A 22,716-nucleotide genomic window follows, 5' to 3' on the forward strand; every position below is an offset into this window, starting at 1 on the left:
GCACTGTATGAAATGCTGTCCACACTGCCCCCAGGAGACTCCTGTGATGGAAGGTAAAAACCAGGCGTACCACTTACGTAACCTTTTCTCCCTGTGGAACTCATCAAGGGGAATTTCAGCCTTGGTACTGAATTTATTTATTTATTTATTCCCTGTGTTAAAACACACAATTCAGACTTTCTTTCCTCCCCCCCCTTTTTTTTTTTTTTTTTATTGTGGGGAAGAGGTGTGAGGCAAGAGATTAGCAATCCTGTCCTCATTCCTCAGCTGGAGACAGAAGAGACTTGCAGAAGGTCCAAGAGGGAGGGCTGAACCACAAGTATTGCATATCGTTTTTACTGTGCCATGACAACTGAGCAGGTAAGAGACCTGTGGCTTTTGTTTTGCCAGATAGAGGGTTGCAGAACTAAGCTAGTGTTTCTGGAGTTAGCTGAATTCAACCAAATCAGGAGGGCACTTGCAGTGATAGAAATCACTAGTGACATTTTTACCTAGTCTCATTGGAAGTGCAAGTTAACACAACATAATTATGATCAGAACCCAGTACTGAAATTCGAGGGTCAAGCATGCTTTATTACTGTCTGTATATGAGTATCTTCTATTTAAAGGGTTACTTGTCAAATGTGTGTTTAAACCAGGAAACTGACATGTTGTAATTTAGAGGGCAGTTAAAGCACAAGAGCTTGCTTTGTTGTGCTACGCAGAGGTATATGACCATCTTTTATGGATTTAGGTTTGTGTTTAAAATTATTCCCTTTGTCCTGACATTTTTGGTTCAAGTGGCTGCTTATCTGAAAACTATACACCCTAGGTCATCTGTGTTAAAAGGAATTAAGTTTGTTTTGTATTTGAAAAGTCTACATTTAGGTTTTAAAAGGCTGTTGGGTCCAAAGACTTCTATATTATCTCTCTTTCTCCTATGTTACTTAGGATTAGATTTGTTATATAACTGGTAACAATTATTCCCAAGGAGTATTCTCTTCCTGGCAGGAGTGTAAAGTATTTTTTGAAGCAGATGAACTATGCATTTAAACAAACATCAAAGAATTCCAAAGAAACTTACCTGTCTTAATCCTTACTCAATATATTTTAGCTCCCGGTATTCAGAAGTGGAAGCAAGTACCAAAAGCAAGTCATCTGAAGTGAGTGTTGGACATAATTGTCTACTCCACCAGTCTAAATGGCAGATTACTAACTTGGGTGTGTTGTATTTCTGCCAGAGTTCTGGAATGATGGGAAAGGATGAGATACGGGAGAGTTTGTCATCCGTCCCCCCCCCCCCCCAGCCTTACCACAATCTAATCAGGTTTCTTGGTACACTGACAAAAGTGAAAGCTGAGTACTTGCTTATCAGCTGGGACACAGTACAAGTGAAGTTGACTGAAGGTCTCTCTCCTGTCACTGTTACAGTGGTTAAAGTGGTCTTGGCTGTTGATCAAAATTTCTTTCCATTACTGCAGTAGCAGTTGAAAAGAGTGCGGGACTGTTCCTTAATTCTGTTGCTTTTAAATATAGGGATTTGGCTGGGATTTTCTTATATTTCTTCCTGCCCTTTTCCCTTTACATAAAAAAAAAGCACAGTTTTATTCTTTCTGTAACCATCTTAAGCTGTACCCTTCCTAGAATAGTGTCATTATAATGAGTTTTGACATGTTTTTACCTTTTTTATGTATACTTTTACTATATACACATTAACCAGGTTAATGTGCATGTTTTGTAGTAGCACAACTTTTTATGCTGCACCTGTCACTACACTAACATTTTGAAAAGAAACTTCCTAAACTGGGAAATCCTGATGGAAGTAATAGCTCTCACCAGTGCAAGCTATAGTGTTTACTGTTTCTCCTGTGAGGGTTTTTTAATTTCTAAAACTTAAATATCATGTCAGTAACAGCCCTGGGGTAGATTTTTAAGCTTTAGCATTATAGTTTGCAAACCAAACCTAGCTCACCTAAGAGTAAGGGAGAAATATGTTCAATTATGTATGGTTTTAATGTAAAATTCTTACTTTACCAAAGCAAGATGGCTTGGAGTTTTACATGAAACAATACTTGGTACCTGTCTCCTGGGAATCTGTTGGATGTGGAGCCTTAGCTATTTAGACCCTTAAAGGATTTAAATGTCTTATTAAAGCCTGTGTCTTGCCTTTTAATGAGTCTGTTGGCCTACACTATTTCATTTAATGCCTGTATCTAGTCCCAAATAAAGAGTCTTTCTTGGTTTTCTAGGTGTTTTACAGCAAATTCTATTTACTTGTACAAGTTTTGCCTACCAAGTGAAGTCCAGAATATGACGAACCTTAGGTAGTCTTACAAAAGTTCATTGTGTAGTCAGTATATGGCTGGGGAAGCAGGTGGAAGTGTTGAAGCGCTCCCATGTATTTCTTGGGAACAGGGCCTGCTTTGCCACCAGCATAGGAGGGCCCCAACCCTGCAATGCTGCACTTGGCTTCCTTGCGTCTTTCTGCACTAATGACTAGTGATGAGATAGATCTAAGTCACTTGGATAATACAGCTTCAGCAGCTAATGCTTTTTAAAAGCTAAAGCAAAGAGGAAGAGGTTTTCCCACTTTAGGCATCTGAGATTGAATACACAGTTGATCTATTTTGCTCTTTGTATTCAGTGAGGTACCTCATAGCTCAAGAGTACACAGCTCTCCTAAGTCCTTAAAATAATGAATGCTATAAAAAGAAGCTTGATTACTCTGTGCAGCTTATTTGCATTACATTGTGTATGCTGAAAGACTTAACACCACAATAATAAAGGAATACATTCATTGTACACCCCCAGAGAATGAAAGCGTAAGATCTCTATTTTTACTATAGAACCAGCAGCATGTAGAACTTCAGCGTAGCCATCTATTAAGAATCTGTTTGAAGGTTCCAGGGGGAACAGAAAAGCTCAGCTCTGGACTTGCAATCTAACCCTCCACCAATTTTGCATGCAGACTCTAAAGCGCCATGCAAAGGAAAACCCAAGACACACCCCCCCCCCCAAAACACTCACTACAAGCAGCCAAGGCACTTTGTGTCACTCATTTTATTTACATATACAAGTTGACACTACACTATTAAATATAGACAATACAGAAGCATTAAAAACAAATACTGTTTAAAAACTTACTTTAAAAAACACATATTGCTTCAAGCTTAGATGGTATTTTCCTATTGTTTTTAAAGTGAATTCAGTGCTAACAAGAGCTGAGGCAGCTTCCCACTCACTTGGGCCCCTAATTTATAGGGGCTACTGTCAAGGTGTTGAGTCAGGCTCCATATATGGCTTTGCTGCTGAGTGCACTAACTGAGTTGGAAAATAAACTGCAGGTTTACCACATGTAAGGCCCTCAGATTGCTAGCATTTGGTCCTTATCACAGTAAGAAAAACAAAGAGAGGCCTTTATTATTCAGTGGCACTGCATTATACCATAAAAAAAAAAGCCAAAGCCAGATACACTTCCATACATGTTAAAAAACTGATTAAAATGTGCATTGGCCACCTGGATAAAATTCTTACCAGAAATTCATATTTCAGTTTTGTTAAGTTTGGCTGTAAGTTAGCTATCACCTGGACTATCTCAGTTTCCAGTGGAAAAAGTCAGTAGTCTATAGTTGCAAAGATGTGACAGCAGTGACTGAACAGGCATGCTACTTTAAGCTCACAGGGACATTCTTACTCAGTTTTCATTGTAACATTTCACATTGTAAACACTAGTTGTCACAACACTACAGTTAAATTTCAGCATTACACATTGTAAAAGCCTTGTTTCACTTAGCTAAGTACTTTCAGAAAGAAAAAGGAATAAGCAGTTACTTTAATGAAGACTTGGGACAACTGAGTATTTACTGTGTTCTTACAAACAGTTTTACTTCTGCAACAGGAGTGAGAAGTGTTCATTACTTGGCTGAATTCAAGAGTCCATGCAAGACAAAGTTCAGAACTTCCTTACTTGATTGGGTGACATTCACTAGGTTTTCCATTTTTAGTGAGTCCAACTTGATGCAAAACAGCCATCTCCTGTAAGAATCTATCCAATATAGTTAAAGCTTTTACACTTGAAGAGTTCTGCTTTCCAAGTCAATTGCCTTGTCATTTATTAATGTCAAAACATTAAAATAAGTTTTTCAGACTTCAGCCTGGCACATGCCAAATATTTTGCATTTACAACTCTGCAGTATCAGAACTACACTATTTCACATTGTCTAAGCAAACCTACTAGCCTTTTTAAGCCAAGTAACACCCAAATACAGGAAGGCTACCTGACTTGTAGAATGATTTATCCCTCACTTCAGGCATTATATTCTGTAAACCAAGACAGTACCAACATAGCACCCAGGATCCGTTTTAGCTACAAACCATTTGAAAAAGCATGACTGAGACTCACTTGACCTGATTAGTGTCACTACTGTCTTCTACCCGATGGGTTTGATGGGGACAGTTCTTGACCCAACAAGGATAAGAACTAGATCCTCAGTACACAGCAGCCTTGGTGCTGGTGAAGATTCTTACACACTGTAGAACACCCTGAACAAGCCTGTTTTTACATGGTTTAAGTTTGGTACCTGGTATCCAAGGCAGAAGACATTTAAACCCTCTATAATTACTGGAAAGACCAGCATCTGATGGGAGGTCCATCTTATCCAAAAATGGGTACTTGAGGCAGGCACATAGTCATCTCAGATCCTCCATTCTCAGTGGGAAGAGAGAACCATAGAAGCTGTCTTTGAAAGCATGGCAAGATGAGCCCTCCCCCATGCGGTCAAGAAAGCTGTTTAATGTGACAATGCACCAGGGGCACAGTCCTTCTGCTGTTACACAGAGCCTGCAAAGCCTGTGTGCAACTGGAACAGATATTTTTTATTGAATAAGGCTATTAAACACCACTGAGTAAGTGCTTTGACACCATTGTTCAAAGTTAGGGTGCATTTCTGAATTGAGATAGCAGCAGAAGCAACTTAAGCATATTTAGCGCAGCTATTTAAAGAGGAAAACAACACATAAAAGGAAAAGAAAGGAATCTCATATGGAATAAAGACATATTCTGGAATAGTCTGCCTCAGTTTTGCTCACTGTCCTGCAATTTTAGGAAGTTTTAGCCTGTGGTTTTCTTAAGAATTGGAATACAGTAGTTTTTGCTATGTATAAAACATACTTAATCATACTTTGTAATCCCAGACTTAAAATCCATAAGATCAGGCAGATTTGAACAAGAGTTGTCTGTATTTTTATAACTTTATGCTTAAAAGGCAAGTAAAGCTCAGGTTATAATTTCATTGATTCTAGGACTTTAATAAGATTAGAATTGGGAGTAATGAAACCTGTACTGATGGAATGCCATTAACACTAGGAGGCAGCAGTGCTTAGCCCCTTTGTGCGATTACTTTCTTTCGATGACACTTAAAATGAAACTTTACACTAAGCATGTAGCTATGTACTGCAGTAGTAGTTCAAGAGTCCTGCTTACTCACAGATTGTGGGATGAAGCTAAGACTAGCACAGGCATCTGCTACAGAAGTGCAAGTGTGCTTCCTATGAGGTGTTCAGTCTGCAAAACACAAGTTGCAAGACAATTAAACTGAGGTAACCAACACATGTGACTAACACACAACACATCTGAACAAAACTTTAAGTTCACAACTACAGCAATTATCTGCCTAAAGCTTAGTTATCCAACTGAAAACAAAATAACTTACAGCAGCTTGAGGGGAAAAGCGCCCACTGAGGATATCACAAACAATGACTGTCTTGCTATATAGAAGTAGGACCTATGAAGTGAGTGTTCAAAGTCCACTGTATGTTCCTTCCTCTCACCCCTATAGCAAGGGCTTCCACACCAATTTTGAGAGGCAGAAAGCTGCTCAGGACTTCATCTGCAAGCCTTATCCACACAATTCTCAAGTTTAAAACTTCTAACAGTATACTTGTACAATGCCACCAAATGGAATGCATATTGCACTCATGTCCCCACTGAGCATAATAGGTACTCTTTAAGTGCTAAAAATAGACTTCACTAGATAGGAGCCAGCCCTCTCCTTCAATATGCGCATTTACATGATTAAGCACAGAGTAAGCGTGACCATGAGCTTACTACAGTGGCACAACTTCATACTGGTAGAACAAGCAACTGCTTATTGAGCAGCAGCTAGCAGATCATGATTGTCTACATCCATTATTTGGTACAACAGGCACAGTGACAGCAAAACAATCCTGTAGCTGTTTCTTACCCTGAAAATTAGTAGTTTATTCTAATGACCTTAGAAACAGCAGTAAGAGTCAGCAGATCCACTAATCAAACAAGGTTTTTCTGAAAGTTTCTATGTACAGACAATACTTAGTATTTGCCTGCCTAAAGCATGGACATTTATTAGTGCTGTTTACCAGACCCACTGGCTTTCCTGTTACCTGTCTCAATATACTTATTTTGGTAGAAGTATTAAATCAAATAGTACTATAAATGCAAAGGCACCTCCATCACACCTTTCAAGTCTTTCCCCAGCACCACCTCCCTGCAACTTGAACTTTGAAAATAAGGGACAATAGATTATTTGTAACCAAGCTCAAAAGACTGTTTGACTCCCTGTATGCTAAAGTTCCCCCTTCCACCCCAAAACAAGTCAACTGAAGCATTAGAAAAATTCCCAAAAAGGGGAATTGGTTAAAAGTTTGGGTAGCTCTATCTAAAAGCCTCTTCAAATACGATGGCTCCAACAATGCACCCCACTGTGAGGTAGGTAGCCAAGATAAAAACATCATAGCAAATACTGTAACAGCTGGAAACTCCCTATAAAAACCTTGCATAAGTAGAGTTTGGTTCCTTGCACCAGTGTCCTGATATGCGTAACTTCTTTTGAAGATGCCTAAGTGAATCCAGATTCACAGAGCTCTTGCTGAGTAGCATCTCATGTACTCTGTCATCCAAGGGTTATCTGGAGGGGAGGGCTTTATTCGCCAGGCTTTCTCTGCTTCTGCTGATCGTACCCGCCTCTGAGAGAGCTTCCTTTTCTCCACTTGTCTCCTGTTCTTTGCTCGGAGAGCAGATTCATGAATCTAGAAGACCAGAGTTAGTATTACAGCAGGAAAACAGCCTCAGAACACCCCCAGGGAAGCTGGGGATGACTTTGTCCCAGTTGCCATCCTGAATTAACAGGGGTCGCTAACGAGATTCTATTTTCTTCTGTAATTTGTACCTAACAGGAGTACAAAATTTTATTAAAAATGCCTCCAGTTCTGTTGTGCATTATCTTCCCCACTTCACACTATTAAACAATTTAAAAAATCTTGAATGTTTCTCAGTCTTACTCTTGCATATTCTAAAAACCTCAAGTTTCCCGTTTCTACCATTTTAATTTCTTAAACATCCCTCAATATACCCGAAGCATCCCTTAAAACCTAAGCTAAAATAGTAAAACCAATCGCAAGACACTGAAGAACATAGTTTTGACAACGTGCTGCAGGCACACCTACATACATGTTTATATTAATCATATTTCCTCCAAATTTAAAAGCCAGCTTCTATGCTTGCTTGCTTCCATCTCCAGATTTAAAACTACATCCCATCTCCATTAGGAGAATGTGAAAACTTTCAAACATTAAAGAAAGGGGACCTAGCTGAGGCAGTAAGTAGTCACTTCCCACTTAAAGAAGCATCTTGGTAATAAAACATTACGTAACTGGAAGTGTATCAGAAGTGTCCAGAAAGGAAAAGACTTAAGCTTCAAACCCCTTCCAAAACAGTCCATCAGAACTCAGCTCTATCTTATAGATCAAGAACTTACAGATCAAGAACACCATCCACCTTCATCCTCGGATATCTTAGGTCATAGGCTCAGACTCTACATTAATGATAAAGACAAGATGCTGGCAGGGATACAGTAATGACTGTTTTGCCAGACTAGGGGAACTACAGAAAAAAAGAAATGAACCTGCTGCAACACTCCAGTGTTTCTTGCTAAGCCAGGAAACATACCCCACCATAGCAGAACCCTGGTGCTGTCCATGACCATATGAATTTTACCTGTGCTATTTTGCTAATATATCAACCCTGCAATCCATCAGCCATCTCACAGGCCATTCTACTGTCAGCAGGAAGTTCCCTGCTAGCGACCTGATGAAGCAAGCTGCTAGGCAGACATTTCAGCAGCAAAGCATTTGTTCCTTCTCAGTGAGGCTCCTGTTCCTCATAGGTGCCCCAGCACAAGTCACTCGTTCACAGCACACGTTCTACCCCAGTGTGTATATACCTGCCTGCTGTGGGATGCCTGGTGCTAACTGCCTGCTGCTGCTTTTCTCTTGTTTTCCTGAAGTTCAGAATGCAGAAATACATTTATAACAGCCAGTTTTGCTGGTAGCACTGTAACAGCCAGAAACAAGATAGCCAAGATTTAATCAGAACTTGCAAGTATTAGTCAAACATGGGAAGTTTCAAAACCAAATTAACAGTTAAGAGCTGTCTGATTCAGGCATGTCAAACCTCTTCAGGTTCATTGTTAGAATTTTTAATTTAATTTATTTATAATTTATTGCTAGAATTTCCAGGCACTCAGAGGCATCCCTGGGAAGTTTTATCTCAGTATTAGACATGTGTCTTACCCAGGCACTAAGTAACAAAACAGAAGCTTTTACTTACTTCATTTGCTGAAGCAGAAGCACAAACATTGTGAGTTTTCTGGCTTCCAGTATCTGTCTGTCTTTCTCCCCACCCATACAGAGCAAATGGATGTTTATTCTCCTTTGGTGCATCTGTCTTTTGAGGGCTTTTGCCTGATCTTCGATCATTCCGACTGGACAAGGCACTTTGACTTGGACGTCGTCCTGGACGGCTGGTTTTGTCTGCTTCCTTTACAGAAGGGTGTTCTACAGTTTTTTCTTGCTCTTCCTTCTGCTGCTTTTCTTTATCTTCTCTTTCTTTCTCTAAAGAAAGAAAAAGTTTATGCTTTAAGCTCCCAATGACAACATATTAAGGTATGACTTGCACAGCCTCTCAAGACATCAAAATTGCTGGGTTTAGAATTGAAGAAGTCATTACTTCCTTAGCAACAGATGTATACCTTGCTTAAATGCCTTCACCCTTTCTTTAGTGACTACAATATTTCTAAGCCCATCCCTCTGTACATCAGCTTTCACATATTCAAACATGCCTTTCACTAGCAAGGCCACAGATAACCAACAGCTCCAGGCAGTATTTCAAAACTGTTTCCAGTGATCTTCAGTCTTCACTATCTCATCCTTCCATCTTTCAGACAGCAAACATACGGACTGCTGAATGCCATGGAGATGCTGCCAGCCAGCCAGAGATGAAGCCTGATAAGAGCATGTGCAATATTAAATCCCTCTATTATAAGCTTCCACTGAAAGAAAAAAAGTGATTTGTTTTCAAGTACCCTGATTATACATACATCTTGATTGTGGTTTTCTGCTTATGGGGGAGAGGGGAATATGAAGCAAAGACTTACAAAGTGGAAGACACCACCCATGCTACCTGTTCTGTGACATGTGTTTTACATTTAAAGTACCACACTTCACAGGCAATGCTCCCCAAGGCTAATTTCCCACACAAACTTCCCATAACAAGGGTCCAGCATTTGTCCTCCAGGCTTTGGGTAAGTGGAGTTTGTGATGAAAAATTTAATGTCTATCATTGTCTCAGCTTTGCAGACATAGACTAACATTAAAGGCTGAATTAAGATTATATAAGACATTAATAAAAATACAGGGAAACGAGATCCAATCTTGCATTATAGAGCTAGAACTATTCAGGAACTAGTTTTCCTGTTTGTGGTTCCTCACAGCTAGCAGTTCTTGACATTTCCTGCATACTACTTCTTACATACAAAAATCTGTGTCTCAGACTTCAGATGAAGGAAACTAATATTTGGTATAGCCCTGCAATAGTTCATAAATCTAAGAGAGAGGCTGGTAAGAAAGTCATGCCTTACAATAAAGTTGCTTTGAAGAAGTCCGGTTTATGACATCAGTAAATATAATCAAGTGAACACCCACAGATAAAAGTTGACTGGAAAAGGATGACGAAAGATTTTACCACCATTGAGATGCGTAAGGTCTACAAACCGGTAACAAAGAGGTCTTGAACTATTCTCTTACTACTAATCCAAACTATTTATCTTAATGAGCTGGATGAGGGGATCGAGTGCACCCTCACTAAGTTTGCAGATGACACCAAGTTGGGTGGGAGTGTTGATCTGCTGAAGGATAGGAAGATTCTACAGGGGGATCTGGACAGGCTGGATTGAGGGGTTGTGGCCAGTGGTATGAGGTTCAACAAGGCTCAGTGCCAGGTCCTCCACTTGGGTCACAACAGCACCATGCAACATTGCAGGCTTAGGGAAGAGTAGCTGGAAAGCTGTATAGAGAAAAAGGACCTGGGGGTGCTGGTCAACAGCCAGCTGAACATGAGCAGCTTGTGCCCAGGTGGCCAAGAAGGCCAGCGGCATCCTGGCTCATATCAGCAGTAGTGTGGCAGCAGGGCCAGTGATGTGATCCTCCCCCTGTACTGGGCACTGGTGACGCTGCACCTTGAATCCTGCATTCAGTTCTGGGCCCCTCACTACAAGACAGACAATGAGGTGCTGGAGCTGGTCCAGAAATGGGCAACAAAGCTGGTGAAGGGTCCAGAGCACAAGTCTGATTAGGAACAGCTGAGGGAACTGGGGGTGTTTAGTCTGGAGACACAGAGGTTCAGGAGAAACTTTACCAGTCTCTAGAACTACCTGAAAGGAGGTTGTGTGAAGTGAGGGTCAGTCTCTTCTCTCAAGTAAGAAGTGATAGGACAAGAGGAAATGGCCTCAAGTTGCCCCAGGGGCAGTTTAGGTTGAATATTAGGAAAAATTTCTTCACCAAAAAGACTATCAAGGAAAGGGAACAGGCTGCCCAGGGAAGTGATAGGGTCATCATCCCTGGAGCTATTAAAAATGTGTAAATGTGGCACTTAAAGATGTTGTTTAACAGTGGACTTGGCACTGCCAGGCTAATGGTTGGACTTAATCTTCAAGATCTTTTCCAACCTAAATGACTTGATTCTGTAATTTTAATCAATATAGTACTTACAGCATGCTGGGAAATACAACTGTGGAAAAAATACACAGAACCCTGGTTTAGTTCTCCATCCTGCTAATCATCAACAGTAGTGTTGACAAACTGGACGTGTATGGTAGACATTCGGCATGACCTGTAAGCATCGTGGGCAGCAGCAGACATTGATCTGAAGTCTCTGTGAATTTTTAGGCCAGTGATGCCTTTTATTACCCTAACAGCATAGCAGTCCACTAGTAAGGGTGTCCCTTCAAGTGCCCACCTTTGCGCATTAAATGCCGTCTTCTGCTAGACGCACAGTGACACACTGAAACTGCTGACAAACACTGAATTTGGAAGTCTTCTGCCATACCATCTATTTCTGGTTGTGCTGGGACCAGCCGCAAGCTACCTGTGTTCCAAGTCTCCACACATTCAGCCACCACCAGGATACACTGGTATGTACAGAGGGAATTCCTCCACTGACAGGAGCTCATCTAAGGCTGGCTTAGATACTGAGAGGTTTATCACAAACCACTAGTACAAGCTTTACCTAAGGGTCTTCACTGAAAGCAGAAGGTCCTGCCAATACTGTGACAAAATAGCAATCATTCTTGCCAATTGTTACGATTTAGATAGTCAAGCAAGTACATGCCCAATGGGACACTGCTTTTTGTGCCTGTAGGGTAAAGACATGAAGATTTGCCACATGCCCCAGCATGCCCATAAGGCGAGCCTCAGGCTCCCCATCACTAGCCCTAAGTCTTGCCAATACATCCATTTGCTACCAGCCAGCACAGGGGCCCTGGTGCTGGGCCCTGTTCAGGCTAGCCTATTCACACGGGTCTTCCAAGCTGTGCAGGTGCAGCATTCCACTACAGATGATACTGCAGTACATCCGAGTATTTGGGTGAGAGTAGTGAGTAATGTGAAAGTGTTTAGAGCTGTATGTTGTGAATTCACTTAACTGTCCCCACAATAAATGACAGTAGTCAAGGCCAAAGGAGTGACAGAGTGAGAACAAAAAACAGCCAGAAAAATTTTATGTATCCCAGTATTGGGAGCACATAGTTTCAGTCATTATAGCCACAGCTGGATAAAACGTAAGCAGCAGTAACCTCAGTGTGGTAGAAGACCTGCTCTGCATAGTGTGCCCTGAGCTCTGGGACACACAGCTTCACCTCTAACAAAGCAGCTTGCATTCATTACAGACAGCACAGGCCTATCCCTTTACAAAATATTATCCACACAGCCCTCTCCCCTGCCCACTCCTAATAAGGGACTGCTAGGTCCATTATCAGAAGGAAACACTGTTTTGAGAAAATAAAACTGCAGGCAGACATACTGCTGCCAATTATGAAACAGGAGTGCTTTTATTTTGGGAAGCTGTTCCATCCTCTGTTCAAGAGAAAAATGGCATCTTCCTTCTCTGCAAAGAAGGATGGAGCAACACGGCATTCATGAGAAGCAGAGGTGGCATTTAGAGACTTGAAAGATACAGGGAAGCGGGGACTCGGCAATTGCATGGAAACTCCAGTTTTAAGATACTATTTCAAGGCAACAGCCATGCCTGGGGGATGCTGTTCACTAGGATATACAGTTCCAGCTGGTACAGAAATGACTGAACCTGCTTGTCCCAAAATAGCAATAAAACCATATGGATAAATGGCATGCAGAGTCCTGTGCACAGTTTTACAGTAAATGCTGTATGCCAGAGCATACTATAGCATCTTATGAGCAGCTGCTATTAGAGCAGGTATTTCACTTAATTCACTCCTACATTTATATAGAACTCAGTTGGTGAAGGCACAAGGCAGGTATCTGTAACAGTTGAGCCTTTTATTTAAAACTATAGTTTATACCCAAGCCATTTTGTTAGGCACCCCTCTTCACAGGAAGGTAGAAAAGCAGCAGCTGATAGCAAGGAAGGAGTTAGACCCAGCTGCTCAGGGAGCCTGAACACCAGCAACACTTACCCATGTCCTCCCTCCCATGCAGTGTGCTAGGTCCAGCAGGCACAGGAAACTCAGAACTGATTGGCAGCAGCATTACAGGGATTAGACGGGAGTGGGAAAAACCTAGGAACATTTAAAACTACATCATGGATGCTAAGCATAGCATGCTGGACAGGAGGGGATTAAGTGCTTAGCAGGCAGAACAAGGCTGCCAGGCCCACCCAATATGGCTGTTGAAAGCTCCTGCCCAGAAGGGGTCATTTAAACCCCACTGCATTGCCCGGTTCGCACAGGAGCTCCCCTCCAGGGCTAAAGCAGGAAAAGCTCCAGTGGAGCTTCCTCTCTCCCACAGTACTGCCTGCCCAATGGGGCAGACGGGGTTCCCATTTCAAAGGCCCTGCTGACTCACTAGAAGTTTCAACAACCTTCTGATTAGACCCACAGGTCTAATCTCTATTGAAGTAATATACTTCAATATTACTTCAATAGAGAAGTTTGCTCATCACACTCAGGAGAAGCACTTTGTGCTTAAACTGCCATGGGCAGAACCCAGAGCTTCCAGCTTTAGTACAACACCTTTCTCCAAATACAGCAGGTCTCTAAGGCCTCTTGAAGAGGGCATATACTCAGTTGTGGGTATGAACAGACTACAGCTAGATGGAAAGTAGTTACTACAGCTGAAAGAATTCAACATCATTGTTTCAAGAAATCTTATATGAAGTAGTATTGGAGCTACCAGGCATGCAGCAGCTCAAAGCTGATTAGAGTCACACAAGCTTCATCTGCCACAGCGTTTGGAAAATAATGACTGACTTGGCTTCATAGCCAAGCTTGTTTCCAACCAAAAAAAAATGGAGCAACTTTGAATCACAGTACTATAAACCCCTAAGATTACACTATTGTCCTTTCCTGTGCCACAAACTACTCCTCCCCATGTTCTTGGGCCAGCAAATACACCCGCAACACAATGGCAGGCAAGATCAGGAAACAAGTTTGAAACTGGATATTTTGCAGAGATGCACTAATACAGATCAGTAACTTTCCAGCTACTGTATGGCAACTGCTTTGACAGCAGCTTGTCACTACTGCCATTTAAGACCACTGCACAAACATGGTGAAGGCAAATGACAATAGGGCTGAAAGATGCCTTCATCCAGCATGCGTGTGCAGTGGCATCATTTCACAAGCAACAGGTCTGACAGCAGCACAGCTGCCAAGAGCTCCTGTCTTTCACTTACAGGTCCACTGAGCTGTGTTGACAGTTTTGAGGATGTGTCAACTAGACCAGTTGATTTAGGTCAAGATTTTGCTGGATTGTGTTTAAAGCACATCTGTGCCTGGACATGTTCTACAGAACAGTTGCTGCAAGTGAAGAGCCAGAAGGAATTAACCCAAATTTGCCACCAAGCACACCTTAGGATCACTCAGTTATAGCTTACACACAAGCACCATGGCAAAATGCATTTGTCCTGTGTGGTATCTCAGATGTTCATACTGGTTGTACTTTAGACCAACACCACTAAATCTTAAAGGCATGCTGTATGCATCAGCTTTCTCTACACACCCCAGAAGCACTTTCAAACTGCTTTACAAACACTCACAGGCTCATCTTCATAAGGGAAAAGCAACCATGGGCACACAGCATTACAAACTGGCTTTACCACACATACTAGGCAACATGAGTGCTGGCCAAATACTCTTGTCCACAAGCATTATCAGTACTACTCAGCCAGAAATCAGGTTCCCCACAGAACAGAGGGAAGCAGCAGTAGCCAGGTAACAACCAGAATGCTGCAGCATGTAGGTGGATCTCAGATTCAGAAGACAAAAGATGTCATCAACATGAGCACACTCAGCTACCCCCACAGCGCTTGGGTATAATTAAGTTCCTCCAGAAAAGAAAAGGCAGTTGAATAATAGAAGATTCAGAGTGGCAGTCTCCATGTTATCTCCTCCACAGGTTTTAATTAGCCAGCCACTATGCAAAGGAAACATCCTTACAAATGTTCGATACTAAATCACTTGCCTATACATTAGCATATACCCTAATATACAATAAATTCCCACTAAATCCTGATGCCTAAGCAGAGTTGCTTTTGGTCCTTTTGCTAAGGACTTAGTAAAGCCCTTGAATATTTGGAGAGCTTAAAACAAAATAAAATGTTTATCCTAAGCCACCTAGCAAAGAAATAAATGTTAGGCACAGCTTTTTCTCCCATTACGAGTGTAAAATAGCAAGGACCTAATAAAACATTAGGCATTCCCTTTTAGCAGCCATGGCAAATGTGCATCAGCTACAAAGCCACAATCATCCAAAATCCCATAGCTTAATATGCTACAGTCCCTTAGCAACTGATGCTGTAATGAGGATACAGAGGTGGATGCACTGGATAGTGGCACACAACGTCACTGATGACAAAGTGCCTGCATGAGCAGCATATCCACAGCTATCAAGCTTTAACTCACTGCCAAAGCCAGCCCAGCCAGAACCAGGCGACAACTGCAGCCAGACCTGCAGGTGCCCTGGCAGCCAGCAGATGTGTGCACCCCAGCATGGAGCTGGGGCCACAGAAACACCCAGCCATGAGGAGGGCAGCTCACTGCAAAACCCCACATAACCAGCATGCCCTGAGACACCAGGCGTCTTCAATAGAGGACTTCAGCAAAGCTAAGCTTTTGTATAACATGGTATCCTTAAGGGCTACAAGCACAGTTTAGTCTTGAGTATCAGAATACAGATTATTCTCATAAACTCAGGCCCCAAGGGATACTGAAACAGATTAATCATCCCACTTCAAACAACCACATCTAACCAGAAAAACCATCCAGGCAGCGTGAGGCTTAACTGATCATTTCTCAAGGACTTCCCTTGCTACAGTACAACAGATACATAGAGGATTCAAAAGGCATTGCAAAAGACCCATCAATGGCTGCCAGATAAAGTTTCCTATCATTATAGGTAAGAGACAATATGCTATAGGATAAAAACCCCACCAACCTAGGAAGCTTGACAGTGTCATTACCTATCTACCCACTCTGCATAGTTAATTCTTGAGATACCAAAAGGTAAGATATGCTAGAAGAGAGCAAGACATCGCCAGCTCTGCAGCTGCTCAGGCCTACACAGTTGTCTGCAAGCTGCAAACCCAAGGCCAAACCTCAGGTAGAACTGGGAACCAAGCGTTCAGCTGAGGCAAACTACGTGTGCACATCCAGGAAAGCAACCGTGCTAAGTGCCCGCCACTGGCAAGCAGTCCAACTTGCCGCTGCTTTTGCCAGAGAAACAGCTTATATAATTGCAGAGATGCTGCGCTCCCATGGCAACAGTTTACATCAGTGGCTGTGACTCAGGGTGAGAGTTACCACCGCTTGGCTCTTTAAAGAAACACCTCCGATGCCGCAGCTACGGCTTCTCCGCAGGCCAAGAGCAAGGAACCCATTAACAGCATTCCCTTCTGCCCCGACGTGCCCCCGAGCCCTGCCCGGCTTCCCGCACACCTCATTTGGAGAGTACCGAGCTGTACCCCCCCAGCTGTATGACACAACCCGCGCTGCCCTGGCCCTGCCGCGCCACCGTCCTCCCCCAGACCCGGCCCTTCGGACATGCCCGGGCCGGCAGGGCCAGCGGGGTCACTCCGGCGTGGGGGAACAGCACCCCCGCCGCAGCAGAGCGGCCGGAGCCATCTTTGACGTGCCCCGCTCAGGCCGGGCAGGACCCGCCTGGCTCCGGCGGCGGCAGGCAGCGCTGCCCCACGACACACAGACACCCCCCCCCCCAAACACTTACCGCCATTACCCCGCTCCCGACCGGGGCTGGCCCGTCCCGCCTCACTCGCTGCCGGTGGTGCCGCAGGTGCCGCCGCCTCCTCCTCCTGCGCGGCTGCGGGGCTGCTGGCGGCCGGCGGCGAGGGGGACCCGGCGGTGCTGCTGCCGCCGCCGCTGCCGCTGTCGTCCTCCCAGCCGTCCCACAGCCAGGGCCGGTGCGCCTGCTCCAGGAGGCGGCGGCTGAGGCGGTAGCGCAGCAGCTCCAGGTAGCAGGCGCCGCACGACTCCCACTTGGGTTCCTTGAAGCGCTTCATGTACTCCGTCTTCACGCGCCGCGCCGGCACCACCATGGCGGAGCCGCCGCCGGGGAAACGGGAACGACAGAACCCGCCCCCTCCCGCTGCAACGTTTAAATCCAAACAGCGGCGCCAGGCCCCGCCCCGCCCGCCCAGCGCCAATCGTGGCGCGCAGCCCCCTCCCCAGCCAGCACCGCCCTGCGCGGCATCTGAGGCTCGGCTCGGCTCGGCTCGGCTCGGCTCGGCTCGGCTCGGCTCGGCTCGGCTCGGCTCGGCTCGGCTCGGCTCAGTTAGGCTCGGCTCGGCTCGGCTCAGCTCAGTTACGCTCTGCTAGGCTCGGCTCGGCGCAGTTAGGCTCAGCTCAGCTAGGCTCAGTTAGGTTTGGCTCAGGCTCGGCTCTGCTAGGCTAGGCTAGGCTAGGCTTGGCTCAGTTAGGCTCTGCTCGGCTAGGCTCAGCTCAGCTAGGCTCGGCTCGGCTTAGCTAGGCTCGGCCAGGCCAGAATGAACTAAACTAGACTAGACCAGAACAGAACAGAGTAGTAGAGTAAATTATAACAGAATAGAATTAGGCTGAAGTGCTGCAGCCTCACCACCCCCCGGCTATATCTCAGAAGCATCACCCAGGCCAAGCACGGTCTCACAGGAGCAGGCCCCATGTGCTGCCCTGGCACGCAGCATCCCGCGCACGCAGCAGCCTCCATCACCCACACTGCTGCCTACTGCGCCAGGGTGAGCCATGGCCACGTCAGAGCGGGGTGCAGGATCCCAAATTTGCAGCTCTGTGCCCTGCTCCTGCCAGGGGATATCTAATACTGGAGGGTCCATGCCATGCGCCAGAGTTAATGGATTTGCAACAACAGCTCCTTTTCTCTGTGCAGCACCACGCAGGGGGGATTGCTGATTAAAGCTCTGCTTCTACAAGACAAAAAGATGGGTAGCAGCAAGGGGCCTGCTGAAAGGAGATGAAGGCAGCTGCAACCACAGGGACCTTTCTCTGTTTTGCTTTAATCTGCTTTAAAAACCCATCTCCAGTGAATGCCAGAACAGGATTTGCCTAATCCAGCCCAGTGTTAGGCAGCTGCGCTCACTTGGGAAATGAAGTGCTTTGGAGGTGAACGCAGAAAATAGGGCAGCCTCTGCGGCTAGCCTTCCTCTTCCAGCCTGGCTGCACCCAGACACAGCATGGCTGGACACCATGTCCCTGCCAAGCAGCTGCACCCCGTGGCCCTTGAGCCATTTCTGGCTATTCCCTTCTCTCTCTCTGACTCCGTATTTAAGGCATCGCACACAAGAAATATGAGTGTCCTGGGGAGCGTTGCTGCGATGCCATGGCCTCACACCAGCTCTCTGAATGAGCATGACCCTCAACTCTTGGGCTGAGGGGTCACAAATGCCTCATTTTGGGTAGCCATAAGCCTGATTTCGCCCCCACCGTGCACAGGGCTTTGCTCTCCTGCTGCCACTCCGGCCACTGCTCCAACACACGGGGGCACTGATGGATTTCCAGAAGCAGTTCTAGGAAGCTGCTGCTTCTTTTCCAATCAGGAGGCAAACAGTTTCTCTTCCTTACCCTGTGCCTCCCCTAACCAGCACAAGTGAAAAAGTGCGAGCTGACACGGATTCCCGGGATGGAAAACACTGGCCCAGGCTGCTCAGTGTAACAAAATGGATTTAATGTGAGGGGATGGCGGCTGTACACAACACCTCTGCCTGTACAGTACATTGATAACAGCTACCATAAGCACACGGACTTAGTTTAATTAGTTTGCTCAGACCAAACAGAATATAGCTGTAAGTTTTTACATAGACTGGTCGATGCTTTGCAACCCTGTGTGTGCATTCTCTCCTCCTCTGGGCTACTCTAGGATGTCAGGAATTCCCGTCAGGCCTTGGCTTTTGTGTAATGAGTTGGGTGTTGGAATGTCCCTTGACCCTATCAGGAGCTCCTGTTGCCTGGCCAAGGTGGTAAGTGGCAGCAGGAATAATTAGTCATCCCCTGGCAGCCTTGGAACAATCCTCACCTCAGTCATAGCCTGAGTGGAGCAGTACCACTGTAATTACCAGCTCAGATTGTGGCCAGGGGGGAAATTTGCTGATGACCAAAGCCAACCACCTTGTGACCCTACAAACAGAGGTGCTAAGTGAGCCCTCTGAGCAATCCTGGACCTCAGTGGGCTGAGACCATCATCTCCCCCTGAGTGGGACATCTCTCAGAGCTCATGAAATCTCAAGTTTGAAAGTCCAGAGAACCATTGCCAAAAGCTGGTGATGGGGCCTGGGCTGAAGACTCCCCACTCCCCAAGTCTCAACTCAATCCAATGGCGAGACATTGGAAGTGAATATTGCACTGAACTCGAGGGGAATATTTAACTGGAATACCTTTATGCTTATATATATATAGCTTTGTGTCTCTGTGTGTGTGTGTGTAAATTGATTTAGCTACCCTATAGCAGTTATAGTATGAATGTCATCATCTCGGATCTCTACTGGAAGTCACTGTTGTGACTGCAGTACATCCTATTGGCTCAATTTTTAAATGTCAAATCAGTCAGTGATGGACTGCTACTCCATCTTGTGTTCCACCTTAAACTGCGAATATCCTTAGACAGCTGCTAGACCTTGTGGTCCACCTTAAAACTGCAGTCTGCTGCTGGGTCAAAAGCCCTGTAAAAATCCCATATGGGAGGAAGTGGTCCTTTTACAACACATTAAGTCTACCTTTTGCTGATGTCCTTTCAATCCCAATGGATTACACATGCAACCCTACAGACCAAGCCTGGGACCAAGATTGGACCTAGTCGCACCTAAGCTCCATCAGGGGTTTAGAAAGCAAGGGGGTCTACTCTGAACCTTCTGACTCAATGGGAGCATCTCCTTTACCCTTTTGCATCTTCAGTCCCTGTATAAATAATTCTGAATCAATTCTAATTCGATTTTCCTTTGTATGTTTCATCCATGTAGTAAGTAATAGAATGAACCTTTGCCATCAAACTGTGTTAAATTCGCTTTTATAAATTCACATTAAAACTACTTTTGCTAATAGCTTTGATGGTGATTCTTTAAGTGTCCCTAAACCACTCATTCACAACATCCTGCAGTGCCCTGGTGTGAGCGAGAATACATCTGTGTTCATAAACCTGTTAAGCCCCATTTTAAAACCAGTTAGAGCTTCTCCAGCTTCCTTTGACTCTGCTAGCTGCTCCCAGGGACAGGCGGTGATGGAGCTACAAGGGAGCAGAGCCCAGGCAGTGCATCTACCAGGAAGACAGGCACAGAAATAGCACTGCTGACATGCCTGCCATCACACAACAGCTCCAAAAATGAGCAAGGAGCTCCTTCTGAGTGCGCCTTCTTGCCATGCTGTGCCCCGCATGGTGCCCTTTCCCTGGGAGATGTACAGGAGCCTTGCTGATGTGCTTCAACTAGAAGGAAACCAGGTAGATGCAGTGGTTTCCCTCTAGAAGGAAACCAGGTAGATGCAGTGGTTTCCCTCTCCTCAGTGCTATTCTGGGGAATACATATGGGAGCTGTTGCGCTCATTCATTATCCCCACTGAGGGCTCCAGTGGCAGATGGGTTGTCCCTGCTGCCTTCTCCCGTTCCCTTTAGTGGTACCCCTGTGGTCCCACTGCAGTCTCACCATGCCCTGCTGTAACTGAGGAGGTTTTTGGAAAATGGCAGGGGACAACTGGTATAAAACCACCCATAACTGAAGGCAGCACTAGAGAGGTCTGTAGCAGGAGTGCTGGCTAGAGAGGAGAGCAGGCTATTCCCCGGTTCACTGGGACTCGGATTTCTTACTCTGATATTCTGCTCAGTCCGTATGAGTGGCTGACATTAGTGGATGGGCAAGCTCTGGGTTCTGCAGCATTTACTTTCCTTCTAGAAAATGTTATTTGTACAAAATGTGAATTTGAGCCGACCTGCACGGTTTTAGGTTGGCAGTTGTATTTATGAAAAGGCTGCTTCTTTTCCCAGATATCATTTTAGAGCAACAATCATTTATGGCTTTTCTTTCCCACAGAACTTCTGTCCCCAGTTTAGGAAGATACAGCTGTATTGGAAGTACACGAGTACTCTCTGGTTGCTTCCTTTCCTGATAGAGAAGAAAGGGTTCACCTTCTGCAGGGCCAAACTTCTCCTGTGGTGCCCATAAACCTACTGCTCATCACTAACCTGCTTCTCAGCCATCACATATGAAATGCCAGAATGACAAACACCGGATCCTGGTACGCAGTCTGTCAGTTCACCTTTTCTGCATTTTTCCCTAAACTCCCCACTCTCCAGATCAGGCATCTGCTCTTCATACCAGCCTGCAAGGTATCAGCACTACGTGAATAATGTAGTGTTGTTAGTATCTGTCTCCACACCTCCTCTCCACTGTACTGCACTGGATTTATGGCCCTTATCCCTTGCTGGCATGAAAATGAGTGCCCAACCACCCATGTGCTACAAAGTAAGCTGCACCTTCACAGTCCAGCTCCAGTTTCTCCTTTGCAGAGCAACCCCATCCTACAGTTTGCCCATACATCCCATAGTTCCCAGTGGATTGGCAGCAGCACTAGGTTTGGAAAATAGCCAGGGACCATTTGTATAAAAAGACCTGTAACAGAAGCGTGCAGACACCCAACAGCAATGAGGCTGAAAATCACATGCTACCTAAGGCGGATGCACGCAGCAGTGGTGCCTGTTTGGCACAATCCACACAGCCTGGCACGATGAGTCTTACAGTGCAACAACTACAAAGAAACAGGACCCAATGTCCCTCTAGCCCAGCCACCATCCCAATCCAGCTCCAGAGACATCCAACAGCTCTAGGGGAGGATGCTGAGACTGTCCTGGAAGGACAACTCCTCCCTCACCCCTCCAGCTACAGCCAAGTAGCTCCGTATGTGCCAGACAAGAATCATTCCCTGGCCTCTGGATGTTCTCAGTGTAGCTGTATAAACATTGTTATTTTTTTAATCCTAATGAGTTTTGGCTTCACTACCTCATGGCAGAGACTTCCAAAGGCTGAGAGTAGCAGTTATTAAATGATTCCTGAACGAGGAACTACAATATTTACGTGGTTGATATTAACACTTGAACTTCCTCCCTTGCATGTATTGCTGGGGTTTCTCCTTCATTAAAAAATGAAATAAAGACACCATTCAAACCATAACACTGAAATTCTAAACAAGCTTTTTCCTTTCTAAGCACTTTTCCCGTGAGGATGTCAGTTATGCCTCTTAATCCTTATTATTGCCCTCCTACAGGTAGCAAGCCAGGTGGCCAGGTATGTTGAGAGTTTCAAACCAGATCCATGACAGGTGACTGATCAATGCCAAACCCCAGGAGTCCCAATCTCCTCTACTACCTCTGTTCAAATGGGAGCACCAGAGCTTCTCTCTGGGGAGGACAGCAGCCTGGTCAGGGAAACATTCTGATTTCTGACAGAAATGAGAGCAAAGTCATAGCAAAGAGATTGCCTGATTTGTACGCAAAAGGTGGCAGGTAATGAAAAATGACCACGGATGTTGTTCTGCATATTGTGGTCACAGAAACACAGTTTACACAAGGTTCTGACTTGCTTTCTTTTGCCATTGCCCCCGTCGCTGGCTCCAGGCAGTGAGGGGGAAATAGCGGACAGCTTATGTGTAGCAGGAGTGTAAAATTACATGTCAACACATCTTTCAG

The 22,716-nt window shown here is 44.9% G+C and overlaps 1 protein-coding gene across 3 annotated transcripts; it reads right to left on the minus strand.

Annotated features, from left to right (window-relative positions):
• Positions 1-3,023: 3,023 nt before the first annotated feature.
• CCSAP (centriole, cilia and spindle associated protein) lies at positions 3,024-17,161 on the minus strand. 3 transcript variants are annotated; one of them, XR_009969125.1, is made up of 5 exons: positions 16,768-17,161; positions 8,624-8,907; positions 8,238-8,347; positions 7,669-7,829; positions 6,907-7,044 (listed from the first exon to the last, which is right to left on the minus strand). XR_009969125.1 is itself a non-coding variant. In XM_062641973.1 (3 exons), the coding sequence occupies exons 1-3, from the start codon at positions 17,093-17,095 to the stop codon at positions 6,871-6,873; spliced, it is 786 nt and encodes a 261-aa protein (XP_062497957.1). In that variant the 5' UTR covers positions 17,096-17,139; the 3' UTR covers positions 3,024-6,870. The 3 variants fall into 3 exon arrangements, 1 of the variants encoding a protein (XP_062497957.1); XR_009969126.1 differs by lacking the exon at positions 7,669-7,829 and having other exon boundaries at positions 6,908-7,044; positions 16,768-17,160; XM_062641973.1 differs by lacking the exons at positions 7,669-7,829; positions 8,238-8,347 and having other exon boundaries at positions 3,024-7,044; positions 16,768-17,139.
• Positions 17,162-22,716: the final 5,555 nt, after the last annotated feature.

This window comes from Pezoporus occidentalis, unplaced genomic scaffold (genome assembly GCF_034315485.1).
Source record: "Pezoporus occidentalis ecotype Australia unplaced genomic scaffold, CSIRO_AGI_Poc_V1 ctg7, whole genome shotgun sequence".
NCBI lineage: Eukaryota > Metazoa > Chordata > Aves > Psittaciformes > Psittacidae > Pezoporus > Pezoporus occidentalis.